At 40.0% G+C, this 23,157-nt stretch overlaps 2 protein-coding genes and 1 pseudogene across 4 annotated transcripts in view; all 3 read right to left on the minus strand.

The window, feature by feature from the left end:
* The window catches only part of LOC122662524 (probable leucine-rich repeat receptor-like protein kinase At1g35710), a 29,855-nt gene extending 8,394 nt beyond the window's left edge, over positions 1-21,461 (minus strand). Inside the window, exon 1 of one of the 3 annotated variants that reach the window (XM_043858190.1) lies at positions 20,494-21,460. In XM_043858190.1, the coding sequence (XP_043714125.1) occupies positions 20,494-21,229 (736 nt within the window). In that variant the 5' untranslated portion in view covers positions 21,230-21,460. Of the gene's footprint in view, positions 1-6,770; positions 7,749-20,493 lie in introns of those variants that run through there. The other 2 variants (XM_043858184.1, XM_043858197.1) reach the window with 2 other exon arrangements.
* On the minus strand, positions 4,222-6,741 carry LOC122662548 (annotated as a pseudogene).
* Positions 17,900-19,681, minus strand: LOC122662563 (MDIS1-interacting receptor like kinase 2-like). Its single transcript, XM_043858233.1, has 2 exons — positions 18,694-19,681; positions 17,900-18,399 (listed from the first exon to the last, which is right to left on the minus strand). The coding sequence occupies exons 1-2, from the start codon at positions 19,646-19,648 to the stop codon at positions 18,041-18,043; spliced, it is 1,314 nt and encodes a 437-aa protein (XP_043714168.1). The 5' UTR covers positions 19,649-19,681; the 3' UTR covers positions 17,900-18,040.
* Positions 21,462-23,157: the final 1,696 nt, after the last annotated feature.

Raw genomic sequence — 23,157 nt, forward strand, 5'->3', positions numbered from 1 at the left:
TCTAGGAATCTAAGTTCGGAAAGGCTACTTAACTGAAAAGGAACGGTGCCAAACAGAGTAAAGTTGGTGAGTTGAAGACGAACAAGGTTAGGGAAAGAAGTGAAGTTGAAGCTTTTGAGTGTACCTTGAAAACCCATATCCCACAGTTGTATGTGGGAGACACTGCCGAACTGATTGCAAACAATACCAACCCAATTACTGCAAAGATGGGAATGGGAATGAGAAGAATTGATGAGTGTCCAAGAAGGTAGAAGAAGAGAATCAAAGTGGGAATAAGTTTGGTTGTGGAGGAGGAGGAAGCTTAGGCTGGCTTTCCACTTCAACAGAGCCTCTGCCTGTTCAGAGGCAGTGATAGTAGTAGGGGTATAAGTGGCAGAAGAAAAGGTATATGCAGTAGTAGAAGTGGACGAAACAGGTGAAATAGCAGGGATCAACAAGACAAATAAGAAGAAGAAAGCAAAGAGTGAGAGGGAGAAGGAAAGGATACTCATGAAGGCCATGGGAGAAAAGCAAGTCATGCTTGCTTCGGGGTTTAAGCAATGGTTTCAATCTATTGGATGGATGTGAGCAAATGAAGGAGGGGTTAGGAATATTTATAATCAAATTCTTGGAAGATAGGCCTGGAAGGAAGGAACAAGGAAGTAGAGAGATGGGATGAGGACTTTTTTTTTTAGCTTTTTGAGTAAAGGCGAAGAGGACGTTTGCGGTGCCCTTCACGACGGTACCATAATTTTCAACATTCCAACGCCCCATGTCCAAAGCCTATCCCATTACTCATTATCAGTCATCAGTGTATGCCATTAAATTAAAGGGGTTAGTGCCCCACTCCCCAAGAGTGATGAAGATGTTTGCATGTTTTTCAAGGCACTATCTTCAAGAGACTCTAATTTCTAAGTCGTCCACTAATTCATAAGTTACATTTACTCTTCCCGCAAGTCGTCCACTTATTCCCAATAAAACACCATCTCCTTTGACAATTAAGAAGAAATGGAGTGGTGCGTTACATTGTCTGAAAGAAAGACTAAAAGTGCCAAAAATATGTTATAACTCAATTACATAAAAAAGAAAAATATCTGATACAAAATTTTAAATTGAATCAAGTTTTTTTTTTTGGTAAAGAGAAATTCGTTGACTGAAAGAGCCAATACAACCAATGGCTTTAGCTTCACAGAGACTTTGAAGCCAAGGAAAGGTAAGAGGCCAAACTTTCGGGGACTCAATCGAAAGGGCCGACCTGGCCAAGGAATTAGCCACAGCATTGGCAGACCTTGGAACAAAGGAGAAAGAATAATCATCAAAAGATTTTTGTAAAAGAACAATATCATGAAAGATGCTGCTAATAGTAATATCCGAACTAGAAGAAGCGATCTGGTTGATTAAACTGGAGTAGTCAGATTCTACCAAAATCTTCTTGAAACCGCCCTTGATAGCCAGCAAGAGACCAGATCGAATGGCTATAGCTTCTCCAATAAAGACAGAGTCACATTGAACTCCAAAGGAATACGCCGAGAGAGGAAGGCCTCTATGATCTCTTATGATACTCCCAATCCCACCTTTATTCGAACCTCTGACCCAGGCAGCATCCACATTCAATTTAACCCAAGGAGCCGAGGGAGGAGTCCAATTAACAGCCAATGAATGAGTAGAAGATGGAGCAGACTCAGTAGGAATAGGAATGATGATGGATGAAAATGAATCTGCTAGAATTCACGAAAAGCTTTATCAGCAACTTGAATAACATCCGATGGCGACCAAGAAGATTTCTTGAAAATGAGATCATTCCTGGCTCTCCATAAGTACCATATAATTGAATCAAGTTGATTCTAATAGAAAGGAGAAGGGCTTAATATGACATACATATTGTTATTATTATTAGGAAAAAAGATCTCTGTCTGAGAGTGTTACGTCAGCACTCCCATGAGTCCATCTCTCTCCTTCTCATGTGAAAAGACATCTTTGCCCCTTTGTTTTAAGGAAGAGAGAGATAGACACATGGGAGTGCTGGCGTAGGCCACACTCCCGTATAGAAAATTGCTTCCCTTATTATTATTATGAGAAATCTCAAGGTGAAACTTCTGTCACTGTCTCAAATTTGTTTTTGAATTCCTTACGAAAAAAATGTTTTCACATCTTTTTCTTTCCCAATAATTATAAATCCCTAAATTACACATATAGTCCCTCCCCTCCTTAAACTACCGGCGTGTGGAACTAAGGAGAGATTGACAATGTTCGTGTATCCTGTGGGTAGGCCCCCCCTAATTCAAGAAGAGATGAAGATGTTTGCGTGCTTTTCACGTGCGTACCACACATTGTCACATACTGAGTGAGAGTCGCAGATTTGAAGCATCCACTTTGATCACAAATTCCCAATGACACAGTTGTAGTTTGTACTTTGTACTACTAATATGTCTTGTGAGACGTGACAGGGCCGTGCACGCAATGGCCGCCTTACCCCTTTTTGGGCAAGGCGCTGGGCAGGGGGTAAGGCGATCATTACACGCGCGGCCTAATCTGCGCTGCACAGCCTGCTACGGGCAGCTGGGCCATAGACGATCTGCATTGCTTTTTTTGCCTATTAATTCTGTCATTCATGGCCGAAACATTTGTCATGGGTGATGGAAAGCTTTCCCTCTTATTCTTTGTGCATGTGTCTCTGAATAGTTTTATTTCATACAAACTCTTACGACCTCTTCCCCAAGGTTCCCCCCAAAGGGAAGAGTACACAATAGTGGTCATTTGGTGCGACCTGTGTCTAGGCATAGGAGTCACATCTCGCACGCGATCAAGTTGTGTTCTTTTCCCCTTGAGACACCCATTTTAGATGGAAAAAGATTCGGGGAATTGAAAAATGGTCGACATCAAGATTATGAAGATCAGGGTCTAGCTTGTCATGGAGAAATTGAAGTGATCCTGGTTCCAAGACATACAATTGATGATAAAAATGACTGATTGACTGTAATCTCGGGCCAGAAACAGAGTAAGGGTGAAACAGAAAAAAAAATTGATGCTATAAATGCCTGATCAACTATAATCTCTGGCTATAAACAGAAGAAGGGTGAAACAGATGCACAATTCAATTTTCTTAGGACTGTTTTCTAGAATGTTCGAGGTTTGAATGATGCAATGAAGCATGCTGAAGTCAGAAATAACATGAAAAAGGAACATTACTGCATTTATGTTTTGCTGGAAACAAAAGTGAAAGAGCAAAGTGCAACTACAATATGAATAAACATTACCTGAAGAGAGAAAAAGAAAGAAAAGAAGGGATATAGAAGACTCATTGGCCGGAAAGGGATTTTCACTTTCTTATCCGTATATATAAAATTACAATGCAAACAATAAGAACTTAAATCCACCTATTTAAGCAAATAACTTCATCTTGAAAAAAAAATACTACGATTGTGAGACAAAAAAGAAAGAAACATAATTGGTATTACATATGTGTTGCGTGTGAAAACCTCCGATGCCCGGTTCGCCCACGGCTGAGCCTGCAAAAACCAAACGATGAGCACAAGAGAGCCGGTGTGGCTCCGGCCTAGGACTCTCCGACGCTCAAGTCAGGTCTCCAATGCAACAACGTAACAGCTAGTAAAAAGCGAGATCCTGAATAGTGCTCCATACCTGGGTATTTATAGAGTGAGGAGGAGATGAGGCGGTTGGGAGAGTCCCAGTATGGTAGGAGTCCTTCTTTCGGAAGGTTCTCCCGCGTAGAGCAGAGTGGAGAGCCATTTTCAGGGTCGGACTCTTATTAAGGTAAGAGTCCATGTAGAGTGCGATTCCGTGTTGCGCTGGGATCGTGGCTTGATCCTTATCCCGTGATTCTCGGGATGTGCTGACGTGGCCAGGAGATCCCCGGTGGAGCGTTATAGCGGCTTCAGAGGAGGAGGACTCGGCCTCGGAGGTCGGCTTAGGAGGGCGGCCTGATGGGTCGGCCTTGGCCGTCACCTCAGCCTGGGAGGTCGGCCTTGGCAGTCACCTCGGCCTAGGAGGTCGGCCCGAGAGGTCTGTCTCGGCAGTAAGCTCGGCCGGGAGTTTATGGTTGTCCTGTATGAGCTGGGCCTCAGCCACCAGATAGCTCGCGCGAGTCTGGCTCTGTCAAGTGACTTATAGTGGAGATGGGGTCGGCCCGATTCCTGCTCAGCCCAACTCGGTTCTCGGGCTGAGGTCAGGTCGGCCCTGTAGCAGCCTCCGATAGGTGGGGTGTTTTATGCCTCATCAATATGACATATTAATCACATGTTAGATTTATCTACCAAGATAGACGAGCTTGCATCTACCTGAGTATTCTTCCTCCATGCAAGAATTCTCATAATGTGACTATGTGAAATGACGTAATAGAAAATGGCATGTGAGATGATAGCTCCTTAGACACATGTTTCATGGTTGGCCGAGATTGGGGATTAACATTCAAGCATGTTAATGCCATTTTTACAATAGAAACCACCGCTCCATAAACTTCAGCTGTAGGAGGAGAGAGTCGTTGGTCTAAAACATCTTTCAATATATTGGTCTGCACAACTGCGGATGATGCCAACGATGACAATGATGATTGTGATAAAGATGAAAGGAGCTCACCAGGGTGTCTTCCCATTAATGTTTCTATTGTTAACACACCAAAGCTATACACATCACACTTTTCTGTCACCCTCATTGTATAAGCAAACTTTGCAAAATAAAAAAGAAAGTCAGTTAATCTTTGTTAGGGATGTTTCTTAAACACTATATTTGAATTGTAAAAGACATTTCTGGAGAGAGAATTAATTGTTGATGACTTGGAATAAATGATTGAACTAGAGTGACAACTATTGAAAATTCATATTTTTGCAAAATCGATCAAATTATGATAACCTTAACAAATAACGAAGTAATCTAACTATAATACTATTAATTGAGTTAGTTGGAAATATTGAAAAAATATAGGATTTTTTGTCTTAGGTAAAAAAAAGAAATATATTACCTGGAGCAAGATAACCATAAGTGCCTGCAAGAGAAGTCCAATTACTTGAATCTGGCATTAGAAGCCTTGCAATGCCAAAGTCTGACACACGAGCCTCGTACTCTGAATCCAACAAAATATTGCTACCTGATATATCTCTATGAATTATAGGTGGTGAGCAATCATGGTGCATGTAAGATAGCGCATTTGCCACACCTTTAATTACATTCATTCTCTTCATCCAATCCAACTCTGTTGCCATCTCCAAATCTCCAAGGATCATCGCCAAACTTCCCCTTTCCAAATACTCATAAACCAAAAATGAATGTCATGCATGTGAACAGAAACCATAAAATTTCACAATGTTACGATGTCGTATTTCAGTTAATGCATGAATCTCATTTGCAAAATGGTCTTTGTTGACCATGTCAACATCTTCTTGTAATGGATGAAGCTTCTTCACAGCTACCACTTGACCAGTTGATAATTGCTTTGTAAACACTTCCATATCCTCCCTTCCCGATGCAGTGCTTGTCATCAAAGTTCTCTGTGGCTTCGATGATATTTTCATGCACAATTCTACCATCATAGTTACATATTGCAAATAGATTTCCTCGATCAATTCTTTCTGTTTGTCCCATTTCTATCATTTTCTTTGCCTTCTTTTGAAAAACCCAAGCAATTCCTATAACTATGGATAGTAGAAGCATTGCACTCAAAATAGGAAGTAAAATATAAATGATGAACTTGTGCTTCTTTCCAGTATTCATCTTTTCTATCATTGAAGAATTGCAAGAGGGCAAACCTTTGGAAGCATTGCCACACAATGCTTTATTGTTTGTGAAAGCCTCTCTAGGAGCATCTTCGAAGGCTTTAGTTTTGGGAATCGGACCTTCCAACTCATTGTATGATATGTCAATAGATGTCAAACTAACCATCTCTTCCAGTGACGAGGGAATGGAACCAAATAGCATATTATGTGAGAGATTTAAAGTTTCCAGATTGTGCAGTTGCCCAATCTCTGATGGTATCTCTCCCGAGAGTTGATTATGACTAAGATCCATTAGAATTTGTAATGAAACCAGGTCACCCGTTTGTTTGGGAATGCTTCCATTGAATCTATTCTTACCCAAGTGTAGGTAAATCAGTTTGAAACAATGCCCTAGGTGCTCAGGAATAGGTCCAGTTAGATTGTTGGCTGACAAGTCAAGATCTTCTAAGTTAAACAACTTTCCAATTTCTGATGGCAACCTACCTGAAAGCTGGTTATGGCTCAAATTTAGACTTAACAAATCCTTCATCTTCCCTAATTCCTTTGGAATCTCTCCAATTAAATTGTTGGAAGAAAGGTCAAGTCTATGTAGTTGAGATGACTTCCCCACAAGCTCTGGAGGTATCCTACCAGTAATCTCATTCCTTGACATCCGCAAGCTTGTAAGATTTGGGCACTTTCCCCAATTTGATGAAATCTCGCCATAGAATTGGTTATTGCTTAGATCAATGTAATTCAACAGTGGATACAAACCAAAAACTTCTGATATATTTCCCTTTAGTTGGTTGTTTTCTAGTCGAACTCTCAATAAGCTTGTGCAATTTCCCATGCTTTTCGAGATGGGACCCGTGAAACTATTATCAAATGCAATTAAACATGAAAGTGATCCACCAATGCATAATTGTTGCGGTAGGCTGCCAGAGAAATTGTTTTCAAAGATTTGTAGTTCAACTAAAGTTCTCAGATTTCCTATTGATGCAGGTATGATGCTGGATAATTGATTTTCATACAAGTACAATGCCTCCAACTTGGACAAGTTTCCTATTTCTAAAGGAATGGGACCTGTCAGAAGATTTATACCCAGTTCTAAATCTACAAGGGATGTCAAGTTTCCTATTTCTAAAGGAATCGGACCAGAAAGACTACTGTTGTACAGATATAACGTGGTGAGCTTGGTTAACTTCCCTAACGTGGAGGGGATGGATCCTGACAGGAGATTTATACCCAGTTCTAAATCTACAAGGGATGTCAAGTTTCCTATTTCTAAAGGTATCGGACCAGAAAGATTATTTGTGTGCAGATATAACGTGGTGAGCTTGGTTAACTTCCCTAACGTAGAGGGGATGGATCCTGACAGGAGATTCATAGCCAGTTCTAAATCTACAAGGGATGTCAAGTTTCCTATTTCTAAAGGAATCGGACCAGAAAGACTGTTGTTGTACAGATATAACGTGGTGAGCTTGGTTAACTTCCCTAACATGGAGGGGATGGATCCTGACAGGAGATTTATATCTAGTTCTAAATCTACAAGGGATGTCAAGTTTCCTATTTCTAAAGGAATCGGACCAGAAAGATTATTTGTGTGCAGATATAACGTGGTGAGCTTGGTTAACTTCCCTAACGTGGAGGGGATGGATCCTGATAGGAGATTCATAGCCAGTTCTAAATCTACAAGGGATGTCAAGTTTCCTATTTCTAAAGGAATCGGACTAGAAAGACTATTGTTGTACAGATATAACGTGGTGAGCTTGGTTAACTTCCCTAACGTGGAGGGGATGGATCCTGATAGGAGATTCATAGCCAATTCTAAATCTACAAGGGATGTCAAGTTTCCTATTTCTAAAGGAATCGGACCAGAAAGACTATTGTTGTACAGAAACAACGTGGTGAGCTTGGTTAACTTCCCTAACGTGGAGGGGATGGATCCTGACAGGAGATTCATAGCCAGTTCTAAATCTACAAGGGATGTCAAGTTTCCTATTTCTAAAGGAATCGGACCAGAAAGACTATTGTTGTATAGATATAACGTGGTGAGCTTGGTTAACTTCCCTAACATGGAGGGGATGGATCCTGACAGGAGATTTATACCCAGTTCTAAATCTACAAAGGATGTTGTAAGTACCGTGGTCCTCGGGACGAGGGTTCCTCAGCCTCTTGGCGACAAGGATTAGGTTCAATGAATAATGGTGTATCGTTCCGATATATCATCATGGGGATTGGGATCATGTTTTATAATGAAATGGAGTCGCCACCTAGGGTTAGGGACTAGGACCCAATAGGTATAGCCCCATCCGGGGTTAGCGGAAAGGGCTACGTGATTCCATATGGTCTGGTAAGAGATTCAGGGTAAGTAGTCAGGTTACGAGTGTGGGAAGGTGTTAGGCAACCACCTCGCCCGGATAAATCGGTCTTTCTACTAGATGCTGGTTTTTGAATATCCTTCCTTGATAATATATCTTATACTAACATGTAAGGCTAAGTTATGATACACTAATCTTGACAAAGAAAGAGAAAATCATTTATTATGCACACTAAACGAGTTGCTTTAATTGTCTATATTATGCCAAAAATAATGAGAGGGAAAGAGACAGATACCTGTCTAGAAATATAAGAAATAAATGAAAGCGCACCGAGGGCAAAATATGTGATGTCCCACGGCTCAGGTGGAGACGGACGGTCTGCTTGTCCTCTCTCTTATCGGACAGAATGAGGCTATACGAGATGAGTTTTGTCACTCAGACTTCGGGCAGAGTAACGGCTATATAAGAGATTCTCGTTATCTGTATACAGACAGAATAACGGCTGTGAAGGGGGTTTTTCGTTATCCGTACACTGACGGGATAACAATACCCAAGAGCAGAATCGCTCTATGCTTGGATGGGTAACTGAAGGATCTACCCACACCGAAGAACTCCACTCACTCACATACTCACGAGGGAAAGACGGAGGAAAAGAGGGTGAAAAGGGGGCAAAACAAGCCCTGGAGGGTCTCCTTATCCGAGAAAAGCTTCTCTTTGGGGTAGGGGGACCCTCCTATTTATAGGGAGGGGTCCCCTCTCTCTCCTGGCCAGATAAGTCCTCCACGGAGCCGTGGAGATGTCCACAGCGCCGTGGGTGATGTCAGCAAGCTGATGTCACACCCCTTCGTGACGCCATAGAAATCAGGTACAGATCCCCACGGTGCCGTGGAAATGAGCCCACGGCGCCGTGGGGGCACCGTGGTGGGAGAGGGTGAGCAGTACCTCCTTCAACATTTGATAAAAGGGTCTTATAAGTCATTTTAGGGATGTTAGGGTGATTTGGTTTAGATGTAGGGACAATAGTCTTTCTTGAGAGAGATACCGATGTCTGTCCGTGTCCTGTTGTCATCATCGCCGGGGGGTGACAAAATTCAGTGTCTACAGATGTCAAGTTTCCTATTTCTAAAGGAATCGGACCAGAAAGATTATTTGTGTGCAGATATAACATGGCGAGCTTGGTTAACTTCCCTAATGTGGAGGGGATGGATCCTGACAGGAGATTTATACCCAGTTCTAAATCTACAAGGGATGTCAAGTTTCCTATTTCTAAAGGAATCGGACCAGAAAGATTATTGTTGTATAGATATAACGTGATGAGCTTGGTTAACTTCCCTAACGTGGAGGAGATGGATCCTGTTAAAGAATTGCTGGACATCCCTAAGAAAGTCAGATTTTTCAAGTTTCCTATTCCCATAGGAATAGAACCAGAAAGTGCATTACCAGAGAGTGATAAATAAGTAAGACTGTACAAATCACACAAAGATGCAGGGATTGGACTAGTGAGTTGATTGTAAGATAGAGCTAGGAATCTAAGTTTGGAAAATCTACTTATCTGAAAAGGAATGGTTCCAAAGAGAGTAAAGTTGGTGAGTCAAAGATGAACCAAGGTCGGGGAAAGAAGTGAAGTTGAAGCTTTTAAGCGTACCTTGCAAACCCATATCCCGTAGTTGTATGTGGGAGACACTGCCAAGCTGGTTGCAAACAATACCAACCCAGTTAATGCAAGGGTGGGAATGGGAAGGAGAAGAATTGGTGAGTGTCCAAGAAGGTAGAAGAGGATCAGAGTGGGAAGTTTGGTTGTGGACGAGGAGGCTTAGGCTGGCTTTCCACTTCAACAGAGCCTCTGTTTGTTCAGCAACAGTGATGGTAGTAGTAGGTGTATAAGTGGTAGAAGCAGAGGCATATGCAGTAGTAGTAGAAGTGGAAAGAGGTGAAATAGAGACGAACAAGACAATCAAGAAGAAAAGGGTTCTCATGATGAAGGCAACGGGAGAAGGGCAAGTCAACCGTTAATTTGGGCTGGGTTTATGCATGCAATGCAATGGTTTCTCTTCTATTAATGGGTAGCTGTGAGCAAATGAAGAAGAGGGTTAGGGATATTTATACTAAATTCCCTCCCATGTACCTACGGTAGGGCAGATTTTTTCTTTTTCTTTTTCTTTTTCTTTGAGAACTCACATTTGTTAGGTACTTGACCAATACGCCAAAAGCTCCGAAGCTGATGGAACGCATTAAATCAAGCCCTTTAACCTATCCCATAATAGGCTGGCCCAATCTAGTGCCCATACACTATAGTGGGCCCCATTAGACACATAACAACATTCCACTCAAAAATAATTCTCCATTCGAATCCTGGATGACAAAGACATTCACCTACCTACACACATGCACCACCATGCATGAAAGATAGAAAGAGAGAGAGAGGACAAATAAGTGTACATGTTTATCAGTTCTCCAATGGTGGATTATGGATTTTATAATAATTAGCAACTGAAACTATGGGAAAGACCATCCAAACCCCGGATTTTGGAGCAACAGATCAAATATTGCAGCGGTCCGTCCATCCGTTGGGATTCGTCCTTCTGTCACCTTCCCGTTTGACATTCCATTCCCGATTTAATTGGGATTTTATCTCTCATAGTAGTCCCCCTCCCATCTTTAAACTACTAACTACCAGTGCGGCACTAAAGAAAGTGAGATGGCTGTGTTCGTGCGTGCTTAGACCCCGGCCCTATCGGTGTGTGGCATTCTTCAATTAGAGTCAGGGAGAGATGACGACGTTTTGTGTGCCCTTCACGACCATATTTTCACAATTCCAATGCCCAAGCAACCCATCTCAGTCATGGCTTTAGGTATCAATATTCGACTGATGAATGTATTGGACGGCTTTGGCCGTATCGGATAGTTTTGCCCTCAACGATATCAATACCACACTGTATTTTTATAATTTTACTCTATCCATATCGTGCTCTGATTTTTTATTAGTCACTGCCAGGTATTGATTATCAGTGTCATCCGTTACTGATACGAACCGGCCGAATCGATAACCTAAAACCATGCTTTCAAATCCAGAGTGCATTCTCATAAAAAAGATTTTAAAAAAATCCTGTGTCTGCAAATTTTTTTTTTGTGGCAAGAGTGTCTGCAATTAAAGAGTGCTTGTTTTTTTGGGTGCTTTTCATGGCATTAAATTCAAAACTCCAACTTTCAAGTCCAAACCCCGTGCTTTTCACGGCCTTATACTCCAACGCCCAAAAGTCCATACCCTACCCCACGACCAAGGCCCTCGTCCATATGATTTCATATCTCTCTCTCTCTCTCTCTCTCTCTCTCTCTCTCTCTCATACCCTACCCCATGACCAAGGCCCTCAACGATGTTTCATAACTCTCTCTCTAATAGTCCAACGCCAAAGTCCTTGCCCTACCCTATGACTAAGACCCTAACCAAATAAGAAGTTTTTTTATTTTACGTGTCCCTAATCTCTTTCTCTCTCTACCGAATACAAACCTGGGTTCAAATCATCTCTAATGACATTTAAACACCACAGTCGATCTCACTACATTCATGGGGTGTTGGGATTGGAGAGGAATTATTCTCGTTCAAACCCTACCCCATGACTAAGGCCCCTACGATATTTCATAACATTCCTCTCTCTCTCCCTCTCTCTAAACCAAGTCCAAACCCAGGTTCAGATCATCACTAATGACAATTAACCACTAGAGTTGATCTCACAACATTCATGGTGTGTGGGGATTAGGGAGGACTTATTCTTGTTCAAACGCTACCCCATGACTAAGGCCCCTACCATATTTCATAACATTCTCTCTCTCTCTCTCCCAAGTCCAAACCTGGGTTCAGATCATCTCTAATGCCGTCTAACCACTAGAGTCGATCTCACAACATTCATGGGGTGTGGGGATTGGAGAGGAATTATTCCCATTCAAACCCTACCCCATGACTGAGGCCCCTACCATATTTCATAACATTCCTCTCTCTCTCTCGACCAAGTCCAAACCTGGGTTCAAACCTGGGTTCAGATCATCTCTAATGACGTTTAACCACCAGAGTCGATCTCACAACATTCATGGGGTGTGGGGACTGGAGAGGAATTATTCTCATTCAAACGCTACCCCATGACTAAGGCCCCTACCATATTTCATAACATTCTCTCTCTCTCTCTCTCTCCCAAGTCCAAACCTGGGTTCAGATAATCTCTAATGACGTTTAACCACCAGAGTCGATCTCACAACATTCATGGAGTGTGGGGATTGGAGAGGAATTATTCTTGTTCAAACCCTACCCCATGACTAAGGCCCCTACCATATTTCATAACATTCATCTCTCTCTCTCTCCCAAGTCCAAACCTAGGTTCAGATCATCTCTAATGACGTTTAACCACCAGAGTCGATCTCACAACATTCATGGGGTGTGAGGATTAGAGAGGAATTATTCTCGTTCAAACCCTACCCCACTATGGCCCCTACCATATTTCATAACCCTCTCTCTCTCTCTCTCTCATACCTAATTCTTTATCCAACTAAGCTGTTATTGATCGCACTGGAAATAATTATCCAAATCATACATGATATTACATGTAAATAAGGTGGGGGGATAAAGTAATTATCTGAACTGCACACAAAAAGAATCGCTCGTGCTGATAATAAACACCAAATATGGTATCACGAATCTAGAAAACCATGAAAAAACTTAAGAAATCAGTGGGACTAGGTCGTGACAAAAGTCACTCTCCTTAAGATTATAGAATCCTCCTATGATGCAAACCAGATCCTTGCGAATTAGCCTCCAAGATAAAACAGCACCCCAAACATGAGACTATCTATTAACAATGCACTTTACTTACTAGGCCACTAAGGCACGAAGAATTGAGCTCAATTGAATATTAACAATAAAAAGAAAAAAGCTAAAACAAAGATGTTGTAAAATTGTTAATATTTTGGGCTAAAACCTTCTCTCTATATATAGGAGATAAAGAGACATTAACAAGGGGTATCTCCAAAAGACATGCCTATAACACCAAGTCTTTTCCTACATAACGGTTATTAAGTCATTCATCCAGATCTACGGATATAAGACAAAAGATGCATAAACAACATCGTTGTGCGCACGTCCCACTACCATTCACCTTTATTATTATTATTATTAAACGATAAATCTCAAGGTGATTTCTGTCACTATTTCAAATATGTTTTTGGATTTCTTACAAAAAAAAATAAATTTTCACATCTTTTTCTTTCCCAATAATTCGAAATCCCTATATTACACATCGTCCCCTCCCCTCCTGAAACTACCGGTGTTTGGAACTAAGGAAAGATTGACAATGTTCTTGTGTGCTTAGGCACCCTACCTAGTGTGTGGTCTTATTCATGATCATCGGCTGTATATGGCCTTCTTTGTAGTATGGACGTACCACTACTGAGTGAGAGTCGGAGATTTAGAGGATCCACTTTGATCACAAATTCCCAACGACACAGTTATAGTTTGTACTACTAATATGTCTGTTCTTAGCAGATACGTAGGGAACAAGAAGCTAAACTATCTTCTTTCCTCCATCTTCATTACCTCCAAAAATATATTTGGTATTCACCTTTTTAGAACCTTATCAACTCCTCTCTTGTGCATCCGTGCTTGGTTATTATGCCACCAATTTACTTCCTTTCTAAGAAGTGTGGCAGCTGTAACCCTGTTCTCCAATTTTTTAAGGTCAAGCTTGGACAATATCAATTTTGCCCCTATTAATTCTTTGATTCATGGGTGAACCATTTGTCGTGGGTGTAGAATAGCTTTCCCCTTATTATTTGTCCATGTGTCTCTGAATAGTTTTCTTTCGTACAAACTCTTACAACCTCTTCCCCAATACCAACGGTAAGAGTGCACAATAATGGTCATTTCGTGTGACACTACGTCTAGGCGGAGGAGCCGCATCCCACACGTGACTAAGTTGCGTTCTTTTTCCCTTAAGACAACCCCATTTTAGGTTGAAAAATGGTCATCAAGATTGTGAAGATCAGGGTCTATCTTGTTATGGAGAAATTGAAGTGATCCTGGTTCCAAGACATAAATTGATGATAAAAATGACTGATTGACTATAATCTCTGGCCAGACACAGAGTAAGGGTGAAACATATAAAAAAAATTGATGCTATAGATGCCTGATCAACTATAAATGCCTAGTCATGCTATTATCGTTACAGATGGAAGCTTTCTACAATCAACAAATGAGGCAGACTGGGCGGCATGTTTTTTTTTTTTTTTTTTTTGATAAAAAGAAAATTTTATTTACTTAAAGAGAGCAAAACGTTTATACATCATAAATAAAGAAAAGGTGAGATAAACGTTCTATTAGTAAGTGAGAACGTAGCGGGCGACATGTTGTTTTGTTTTTGCTAAAAATAATTCTGTTTCATATGACTATGGCAAACTAAGTTCAGCTGAACTTAGAAGCCGAAGCAAAAGCCATTGAACAAGGTATCAAGGATGTGGTCTCAAAAGGCATCAAGCATTTAGAAGTTTGGACAGATTTTTCTAGCTTGGTGTTGTGGTTATCAACAAAACACAAAGATGTTTGGCCTTGGATTCTTTTTGTTTGTCTTAATGACATTTTGTGTTCATTGGATACATGTAAATCTTTTGTCTTAATGACATTTTATGTTCATTGGCCACTTGGGCTTGCTATTATGCTTCACAATCTCAGTGATGGAACGATCGCTGGAGCTCGATCGTTCGATGAGAGATTTCAAAGTGTCGCGTAAGAAACCGACTGATTCATCGTTACAACATCGATCTCCTTCTCCGATGACGAGAAGAACGTTTTAAATTCTTCCACCTAAAGTCGCCATTTCTGCTCTCAGAGTCTTTAAGTGAAGCATTTTCAATGTCTGGATCGATTCAGGTAAGAGATTGGATTGATCTTCGTAGCAGACTGGTGCCTTCAGAATTGACCTCCCGTAGAAATCACTGGAAAACACAGCGACCTCGTCGGTTTCAGAAGGGAACAGCTCGAGCTCTCTGATATCTGAGGTTTGCTGCTTAACTCCTTGACGTGTTGACGAAGTGATAAGATGCTCGTAACCAGGGTTAGGAGTGAGGCCGTGAGGGTAGCAGGTTTCCCAGGTTAGCGTCCTTGGATAGAGGGTTACCGCGGTTAACACTCATGGTATAATAACGTTTCAAATTTTGACCGTCGGATCTTTCTAATCCACGTGTCAAGCATTTAGGGGGTACTGTTAAGGAAGTTGTAGACTGGGAACTGGAGGATAAAAATCCCACATCATACACACACCATGTATCAGAGAGAGGAGAGAGGACATTGAGTACATTTTTATCAGTTTTCCAATGGTGGATTATGGATGTTAGCCACTGAAACAATGGCAAAGACCATCCAGACTTCGGATTTTGGGCCAACAGATCAAATATTGTAGTGGTCCATCCATTGGGTGGAGCTTACTCCTTGTACCCTTAATTCTCAAGGACGAGAGGTAAGAGACTCTAAAATCTTTACTGTCGGTAGAATCCAGTTTATAGGAAGCTTTTTTTCAAATTCCTTTTTGGATCTGGGCTGCTGTTTTTCGCTTCAAAAATTCCCGGAGACCAATTGCTAAAGTTGGTCCAGGCTTCACTGACCCAGCCAATGAACCAATTGAGTTGGGCTGACAAGAGCTCTCTCTCTCTCCTCCAAGTTTACTCATTCATTCACAGCTGAGATTGACTAATCTGGGTTTAAGGCATGGTTCAAGATTTCGCAAAATATCGCCAATATATTGGGATATTTCAAAAATCTCGACAGTACCGAGACGAAATGGCAAGGTGAAATGGAAAAAGTTCATATTTCGGTGATATTTCAGGATATTTCATGATTTTTCAAGATATTTCGTGGTTTTTTGGATATTTCGGCGATATTTCATGATATTTCTTGTGAGTCTTGCACTCTTGTGAGTTGTGAACTTGTGACTTTGTGTATTGACTATTGAGTAACAAGTATTGACTATTGAGTATTGAACTATTGACTATTATGGAGTTTATAAGTTATGAGTTATTTTTGTTTCATTACTTTGTTTAAATTTCTTATATGTCTTTTAGTATCTAATCAATGTGTATTTTATTATTTATACATCAGGGTCGACGACTGTATACTATCTATCAAAGGTGCAAACTCAAAACACCACTATGAGTTCATTTTTTTTTTTTTTTTTTGCAATATGAAGGTTAAATATGTTTATGTAGCTTACATAAGAGTGTACATGAAGTATTAGGCCTTAATATGGCCAAAAACCCACCGAGATGGAATGTCGAAATATGATAGAAAAAATACCATATTTCAGCGATATTTCGGTATATTTTGGCCATCTCGACCAGCCCGAGATACCGAGATATCGCGAGATTTTAAACTTTGGTTTAAGGGTTTTGGTAACACATGATACAGCAAGGCCTCAGCAATTCTTTCCAAAGCTTATGGTGGCTAGTATATATAGTTTTGCCACGATGCGAGTGTTGGGAGGAATCTAAATACCAAACCAATGGTGATGTAAAGAACGGATCATCCACATGGGACTCACATGATCAAAGTATGAGAGACAAAATAATAAAAGACTTCATGTTACAGGGAAATAGTACCTTGGTATCCTCATAGCTTAAAATCCAAATTAGATACAAAATATTTGGTCTTATGTTGAACGGGAAAAAATGCAAGTGGAGGACGACACTTGAAAGGTAGAAAAACCATAAAATTTGTATAGTCAGCCCATGGGAGGATGAAGATTTACTCACTTGACCATGCCTGTATTCAGGGAACTGAATAAGTTTGCATTCCCAACAGTTTGGGTAATTGGCTGCCATTTTCTGTTCTTGTGACTGCCATGTTAGGGCGTACCCAATGCACAAGGCTCCCGCCATTGCGGGGTCTGGGGAGGGGTAAGCAGCCTTACCCCTGTTTGGACAGAGAAGCTGTTTCCATATTCAAACCTGTGACCACTTGGTCACAATGGAGCAATTTTACCGTTGCACCAAGGCCTACCCTCTTTACATGACTGCCATGTTGAGTCCAATAAAAATCTAGAGTGATTATCTACTGTTCTCTTACACTAATTTAAGTCTTTTTATCAGTGTAACAGACTGATGTGGGAAATAACAGAATCAAGAAACTGAAACCATTCAATATCTGTTCCTAGCACATAAGAATCCCATTATAAGTTAGTTAATCGAGAAAAGAAAAAAAAAAAAAACATTTGGGGACAAAAAAATAAAAGAAAATTTAAACCATAAACAGCATTGGCTTATCAGTTGACCAACGTGAGATACAGATAATAAATCATTAAATCCTGACATATCTTTCAGAATGGCTTCATAACATAAAGACTCGATTACAAGATCAATCTTCGAAGGCTAATTGATTGAATTACAATTCTATCCACAAGCTAACATTGAACCTTGTTTCTTTTTAGATGGTTTAATACTAAGAATTACTCTTCCCTTGGAGTGAAGTCTTATTCTAATTTCTCTAATTAAGCAGTTTTCATAATCTGAAACAAAAACAAGTAAAAAAAAAACTATTTTATGGTACTAACATTTTCTGTTTAGTTTCGGTTTTTTTTTTTTTTTCTCACGATAATGGAATCAATCAAAATCTAGAATGTTCGATGTTTGAATGATGCAATGAAGCATGCTGAAGTCAGAAATATCATGAAAAAGGAACATCACTGCATTTATGTTTTGCTACAATATGAATAAACATTATGTGAAGAGAGAAAAAGAAAGAAAAGAAGGGATATAGAAGACTCATTGGAAAGGGATTTTCACTTTCTTATCAGTATATATAAAATTACAATGCAAACAATAAGAACTTAAATCCACTAAGAAAATAACTTCATCTTGAAAAAAAAAATGCTAAGATTGTGAGACAAAAAAGAAAGAAACATAATTGGTATTATATATGATATATTAACCACATATTAGATTTCTCTACCAAGATGGACGAGCATGCATCTACCTGAGTATTCTTCGTCCATGCAAGAATTCTCATAATGTGACTATGTGAAATGACTCAATAGAAAATGGCTTGTGAGATGATAGCTCCTCAGACACATGTTTCATGGTTGGCCGAGATTGGGGATTAACATTCAAGCATGTTAATGCTATTTTTACAATAGAAACCACCGCTCCATAAACTTCAACTGTAGGAGGAGAGAGTCGTTGGTCTAAAACATCTTTCAGTATATTGGTCTGCACAACTGCGGATGATGCCAACGATGACAACGATGATTGTGATAAAGATGAAAGGAGCTCATCAGGGTGTCCTCCCATTAATGTTTCTATTGTTAACACACCAAAGCTATACACATCACACTTTTCTGTCACCCTCATTGTATAAGCAAACTCTGCAAAAAAAAAAAAAGAAAGTCAGTCAATCTTTGTTGGGGGGATGTTTCTTAAACACTATATTGAATTGTAAAATACATTTTTGGAGAGTAAATTAATTGTTGATGACTTAGAATAAATGATTGAACTAGAGTGACAACTATTGAAAAGTCAAACTTTTGCAAAATCAATCAAATTATGATAACCTTAATAAATAGCGAAGTAATCCAACTATAATGCTATTAATTGAGTTAGTTGGAAATATTGAAAAATATAGGATTTTTTGTCTTAGGTAAAAGAAAGAAATATATTACCTGGAGCAAAATAGCCATAAGTGCCTGCAACAGAAGTCCAATTAGTTGAATCGGGCATTAGAAGCCTTGCAATGCCAAAGTCTGACACACGAGCCTCATTCTTTGAATCCAACAAAATATTGCTACCTGATATATCTCTATGAATTATTGGTGGTGAGCAATCATGGTGCATGTAAGAAAGCGCATTGGCCACACCTTTAATTACATTTATTCTCTTTATCCAATCCAACTCTGTTGCCATCTCCAAATCTCCAAGGATCTTCGCCAAACTTCCCATTTCCAAATACTCATAAACCAAAAATGAATGTCGTGCATGTGAACAGAAACCATAAAATTTCACAATGTTACGATGTCGTATTTCAGTTAATGCACGAATCTCATTTGTAAAATGGTTTTCGTTGAACATGTCAGCATCTTCTTGTAATGGATGAAGCTTCTTCACAGCTACCACTTGACCAGTTGATAAAGTTGCTTTGTAAACACTTCCATATCCTCCCTTCCCGATGCAATGCTTGTCATCAAAGTTCTCTGTGGCTTCGATGATATTTTCATGCACAATTCTACCATCATAGTTACATATTGCGAATAGATCTCCTTGATCAATTCTTTCTGTTTTTCCCACTTCTATCTTTTTGTTTGCCTTCCTTTGAAAAACCCAAGCAATTCCTATAACTATGGATAGTAGAAGCATTGCACTCAAAATAGGAAGTACAATATAAATGATGAACTTGTGCTTCTTTCCAGTATTCCTCTTTTCTATCATTGAAGAATTGCAAGAGGGCAAACCTTTGGAAGCATTGCCACACAATGCTTTATTGTTTGCGAAAGCCTCTCTAGGAGCATCTTCGAAGGCTTTAGTTTTGAGAATCGGACCTTCCAACTCATTGTATGAGATGTCAATGGATGTCAAACTCAACATCTCTTCCAATGACGAGGGAATGGAACCAAAGAGCATGTTGTGTGAGAGATTTAAAGTTTCTAGATTAAGCAATTGCTCAATCTCTGATGGAATCTCCCCCAAGAGTTGATTATGACTAAGATCCATTAGGATTTGTAGTGAAATCAGGTTGCCCATTTGTTTTGGAATGCTTCCATTGAATCTGTTCTTACCCAAGTGTAGGTAAATCATTTTGAAGCAATCCCCCAGCTGCTCAGGAATAGGTCCAGTAAGATCGTTGGCTGACAAGTCAAGGTCTTCTAAGTTAGACAACTTTCCAATTCCTAATGGCAACCTACCTGAAAGCTGGTTATGGGTCAGATTCAAGCTTGACAAAGCCTTCATTTCCCATAATTCCTTTGGAATCTCGCCAGTTAAATGGTTGCAAGAAAGATCAAGTCTTTGTAGGACAGTTGACTTCCCAAGCTCTGGAGGTATCCTACCAGTAATCTCATTTTTTGACATCCTCAAGCTTGCAAGATTTGGGCACTTTCCCCAACTTGATGAAATCTCCCCATAGAATTTGTTATTCCTCAGATCGATGTAATACAAATGTGGATACGAACCAAAAGCTTCTGTTATATTTCCCTTGAGTTGGTTGTTGTCTAGTCGGAGTCTCAATAAGCTTGTGCAATTCCTCATGCCTTTTGGGATGGGACCCATGAAACTATTGTTATTTGCAGAGAAATATGAAAGTGATCCACCAAGGCATAATTGTTGCGGTAAATTACCAGAGAAATTGTTGTCACTGATTTGTAGGTAACTCAGATTTCCTATAGATGCAAGGATTCCGGATAATTGATTTTCATTCAAGTACAAATAGGCTAACTTGGTCAAGTTAGCGAAAGTGACTGGAATAGAACCGGTCAGGAGATTTGTAGTTAATTCTAAATCTACGAGGGAAGCCAAGTTTCCTATTTCTGAAGGAATAGAACCAGAAAGTCTATTATCAAACATATATAATGTGGTCAGCTTGGTTAAGTTACCAAACGTGGAAGGGATGGATCCTGTCAGGAGATTTGTAGATAGTTCTAAATCTACAAGGGATGCCAAGTTTCCTATTTCTGAAGGAATAGGACCAGAAAGACTATTCTCATACAGATATAACGTGGTCAGTTTGGTTAAGTTCCCAAATGTGGAGGGGATGGATCCTGTTAGAGAATTACTGTACATATACAACTCAGTCAGGTTTTTCATGTTTCCTATTTCTACGGGAATAGAACCAGAAAGTGCATTAGCAGAGAGTGGTAAAATAGAAAGATTGTACAAATCACCGAAAGATGCTGGGATTGAACCACTGAGATTGTTGTAACTCAAATCTAGTTCTATAAGATGATTTATCTTTCCCATATCCGATGGTATGGAGCCATTGAGTTGATTATCACCAAGATACAAGAATTGAAGACTTGTTAGCGAAGTGATATCTAATGGAATTTCACCATATAGTTGATTGAAAAAAAGATCTAAGGATATAAGTTTGGAAAGTCTACTTATCTGAAACGGAATGGTGCCAAAGAGAGTAAAGTTGGTGAGTCGAAGATGAACAAGGTCGGGGAAGGAAGTGAAGTTGAAGCTTTTGAGTGTACCTTGCAAACTCATATTCCATAGTTGTATGTTGGAGACACTGCCGAGCTGGTTGCAAACAACACCAACCCAATTGCAAGGGTTGGAATGGGAATGGGAAGAAGAAGAATTACTGAGTGTCCAAGAAGGGAGAATAAGATCATGAGAGTGGGTGGTTTGGTTGTGGATGAGGAGGCTTAGGCTGGCTTTCCACTTCAACAGAGCCTCTGCTTGTTCAGCTGCAGTGATGGTAGGAGTAAAGGCATATGCAGTAGTAATAGTAGAAGTGGAAAGAGTTGAAATAGCAGGGAGCAACAAGACAAGTAAGAAGAAGAAAGCAAAGAGTGAGAGGGAGAAGAAAAGGGTTCTCATGATGAAGGCAAAAGGAGAAGAGCAAGTAATCATGCTTTGGGGTTTATGCAATGGTTTCTATTGGGCGGATGTGAGAAAATGAAGAAGGGGGTTAGGGATATTTATAATAAATTTCTCTAGGAAGATGGGGAAAGGAATCCTTATTTTCGCAGTATTTTGGTTTGTGGTTGTTGTTGTTGTCGTCGTCGTGTAGATAGAAACTACTTGGCAAAGGGTAATTAATCGCCTTCTTCTTGTGAAGGAATTTGATGAGAAAATCGAGATGATTAGATATGATAATATGATATATTGAAAACAATGCATTCAACAGACCTTCTTTCTTTCATTCATCATCGGAAACGGGTTTCCGTCTTTGACCGAATCTCCTAGCATCGCTCTCTCTCTTTCAACAACACAAATACGCATCTGAGATCAGAAGTTTGTCATAAACAAAGAAAGAAAGAAATGTAAAAGACATAGTCAGAGATGACGATGTTCGTGCGTGCGTGCTTAGGACCTTACCACTTACCAGTGTGTGTTACTCATTTAGAGCCAAGCAGAGATGACGACGTCTGCGTTTTTTTCCAACGCTCAAACGCCCAAGTCCAAAGTCCAAAGTCCAAACACTATCCCATGGCTAAATGTCAATGCCTAAACATCAAAGTCCTTACTATTGTGTGCCATTAAATTAGGAGTCCACTGACGAAGACGTTAGCGTGCTTCTCACGGCAATATCTTCAAGACTCCAACGCCTAACTCCAAAGTCCAAACTCCAACCCCTGTGCTTTTCGCGGCCTCGTACTCATGGTTTGTGGTATCCGTATCTGTATCTGTATCACCTGTGTATATATATCAGTTTTACAAATGACTGATCTCGATATCGTGCCTATATCGTATTGATAACACAGTATGGACAGTGAGTAAAATGATCAAATACCTCATTTTTAAAGAAAAATTAGAAGTAAATTTGTTCGATACGATGGATCCATATTGATATCAATCCGATATCTTTTCAGTTTTTAAATTGATTGATACATGTTTTGATACCGTACACTAAAACCATGCCCTAGCTAAGCCTCAACCATATTTCATCTCCCCCTCTCATATTGTAAAAAAATAGTGGCTTGAATTATGAAGCCACTTTAACCAACAAAAGATTTATGAAGCCACACACAAGTCAATGATAAATGTCGATATCTTTTTTTTTTTCAATGAAAACCTGAGGTGGAGTGGGGTGCGTTTATTTAGTCATCATTGCAAAGAAAATGAGCTAAAAGGCGGCTGGGAGCTAGCTCTCCTCCAATCGTGGCGGAAGTAAGAAGATCCAGTACAACAAAAACAGAGGGGTTTAATCATTTCATAGAGGATCCACCTGTGAGATGACCCAAACCCCTTTTCTTTAATTGGGGCTGAATCTTTCAACTCCTGCCCCAGCCGAGCAGGGGGAGGGGGGTTGGGCGGAACTTCCAAACACCCAGTAGATTGAGACTATGAAATAGTCCATTTGAAAATGGAATGGGCGCATTCATTTGAATGATCAAGTAACATGTGAATGGAAGGAGAAAAAAAAGGAGCCTCCTTTGTTTTTTAAATGCTATGTAATAAGGGGAGGG

The sequence above is a fragment of the Telopea speciosissima genome, chromosome 1, assembly GCF_018873765.1.
Source record: "Telopea speciosissima isolate NSW1024214 ecotype Mountain lineage chromosome 1, Tspe_v1, whole genome shotgun sequence".
Classification (NCBI taxonomy): Eukaryota; Viridiplantae; Streptophyta; class Magnoliopsida; order Proteales; family Proteaceae; genus Telopea; species Telopea speciosissima.

Excerpts from the sequence above, each read along its gene's own strand:
- LOC122662563 (XM_043858233.1), bottom strand. The coding sequence starts at position 19,648 with ATGCTCTTTGGTTCCATTCCCTCGTCATTGGAAGAGATGTTGAGTTTG. Across the intron at positions 18,400-18,693 it reads TTATGGCTATTTTGCTCCAG|AGTTTGCTTATACAATGAGG; the intron begins GTAATATATTTC and ends TTTTTTTTGCAG.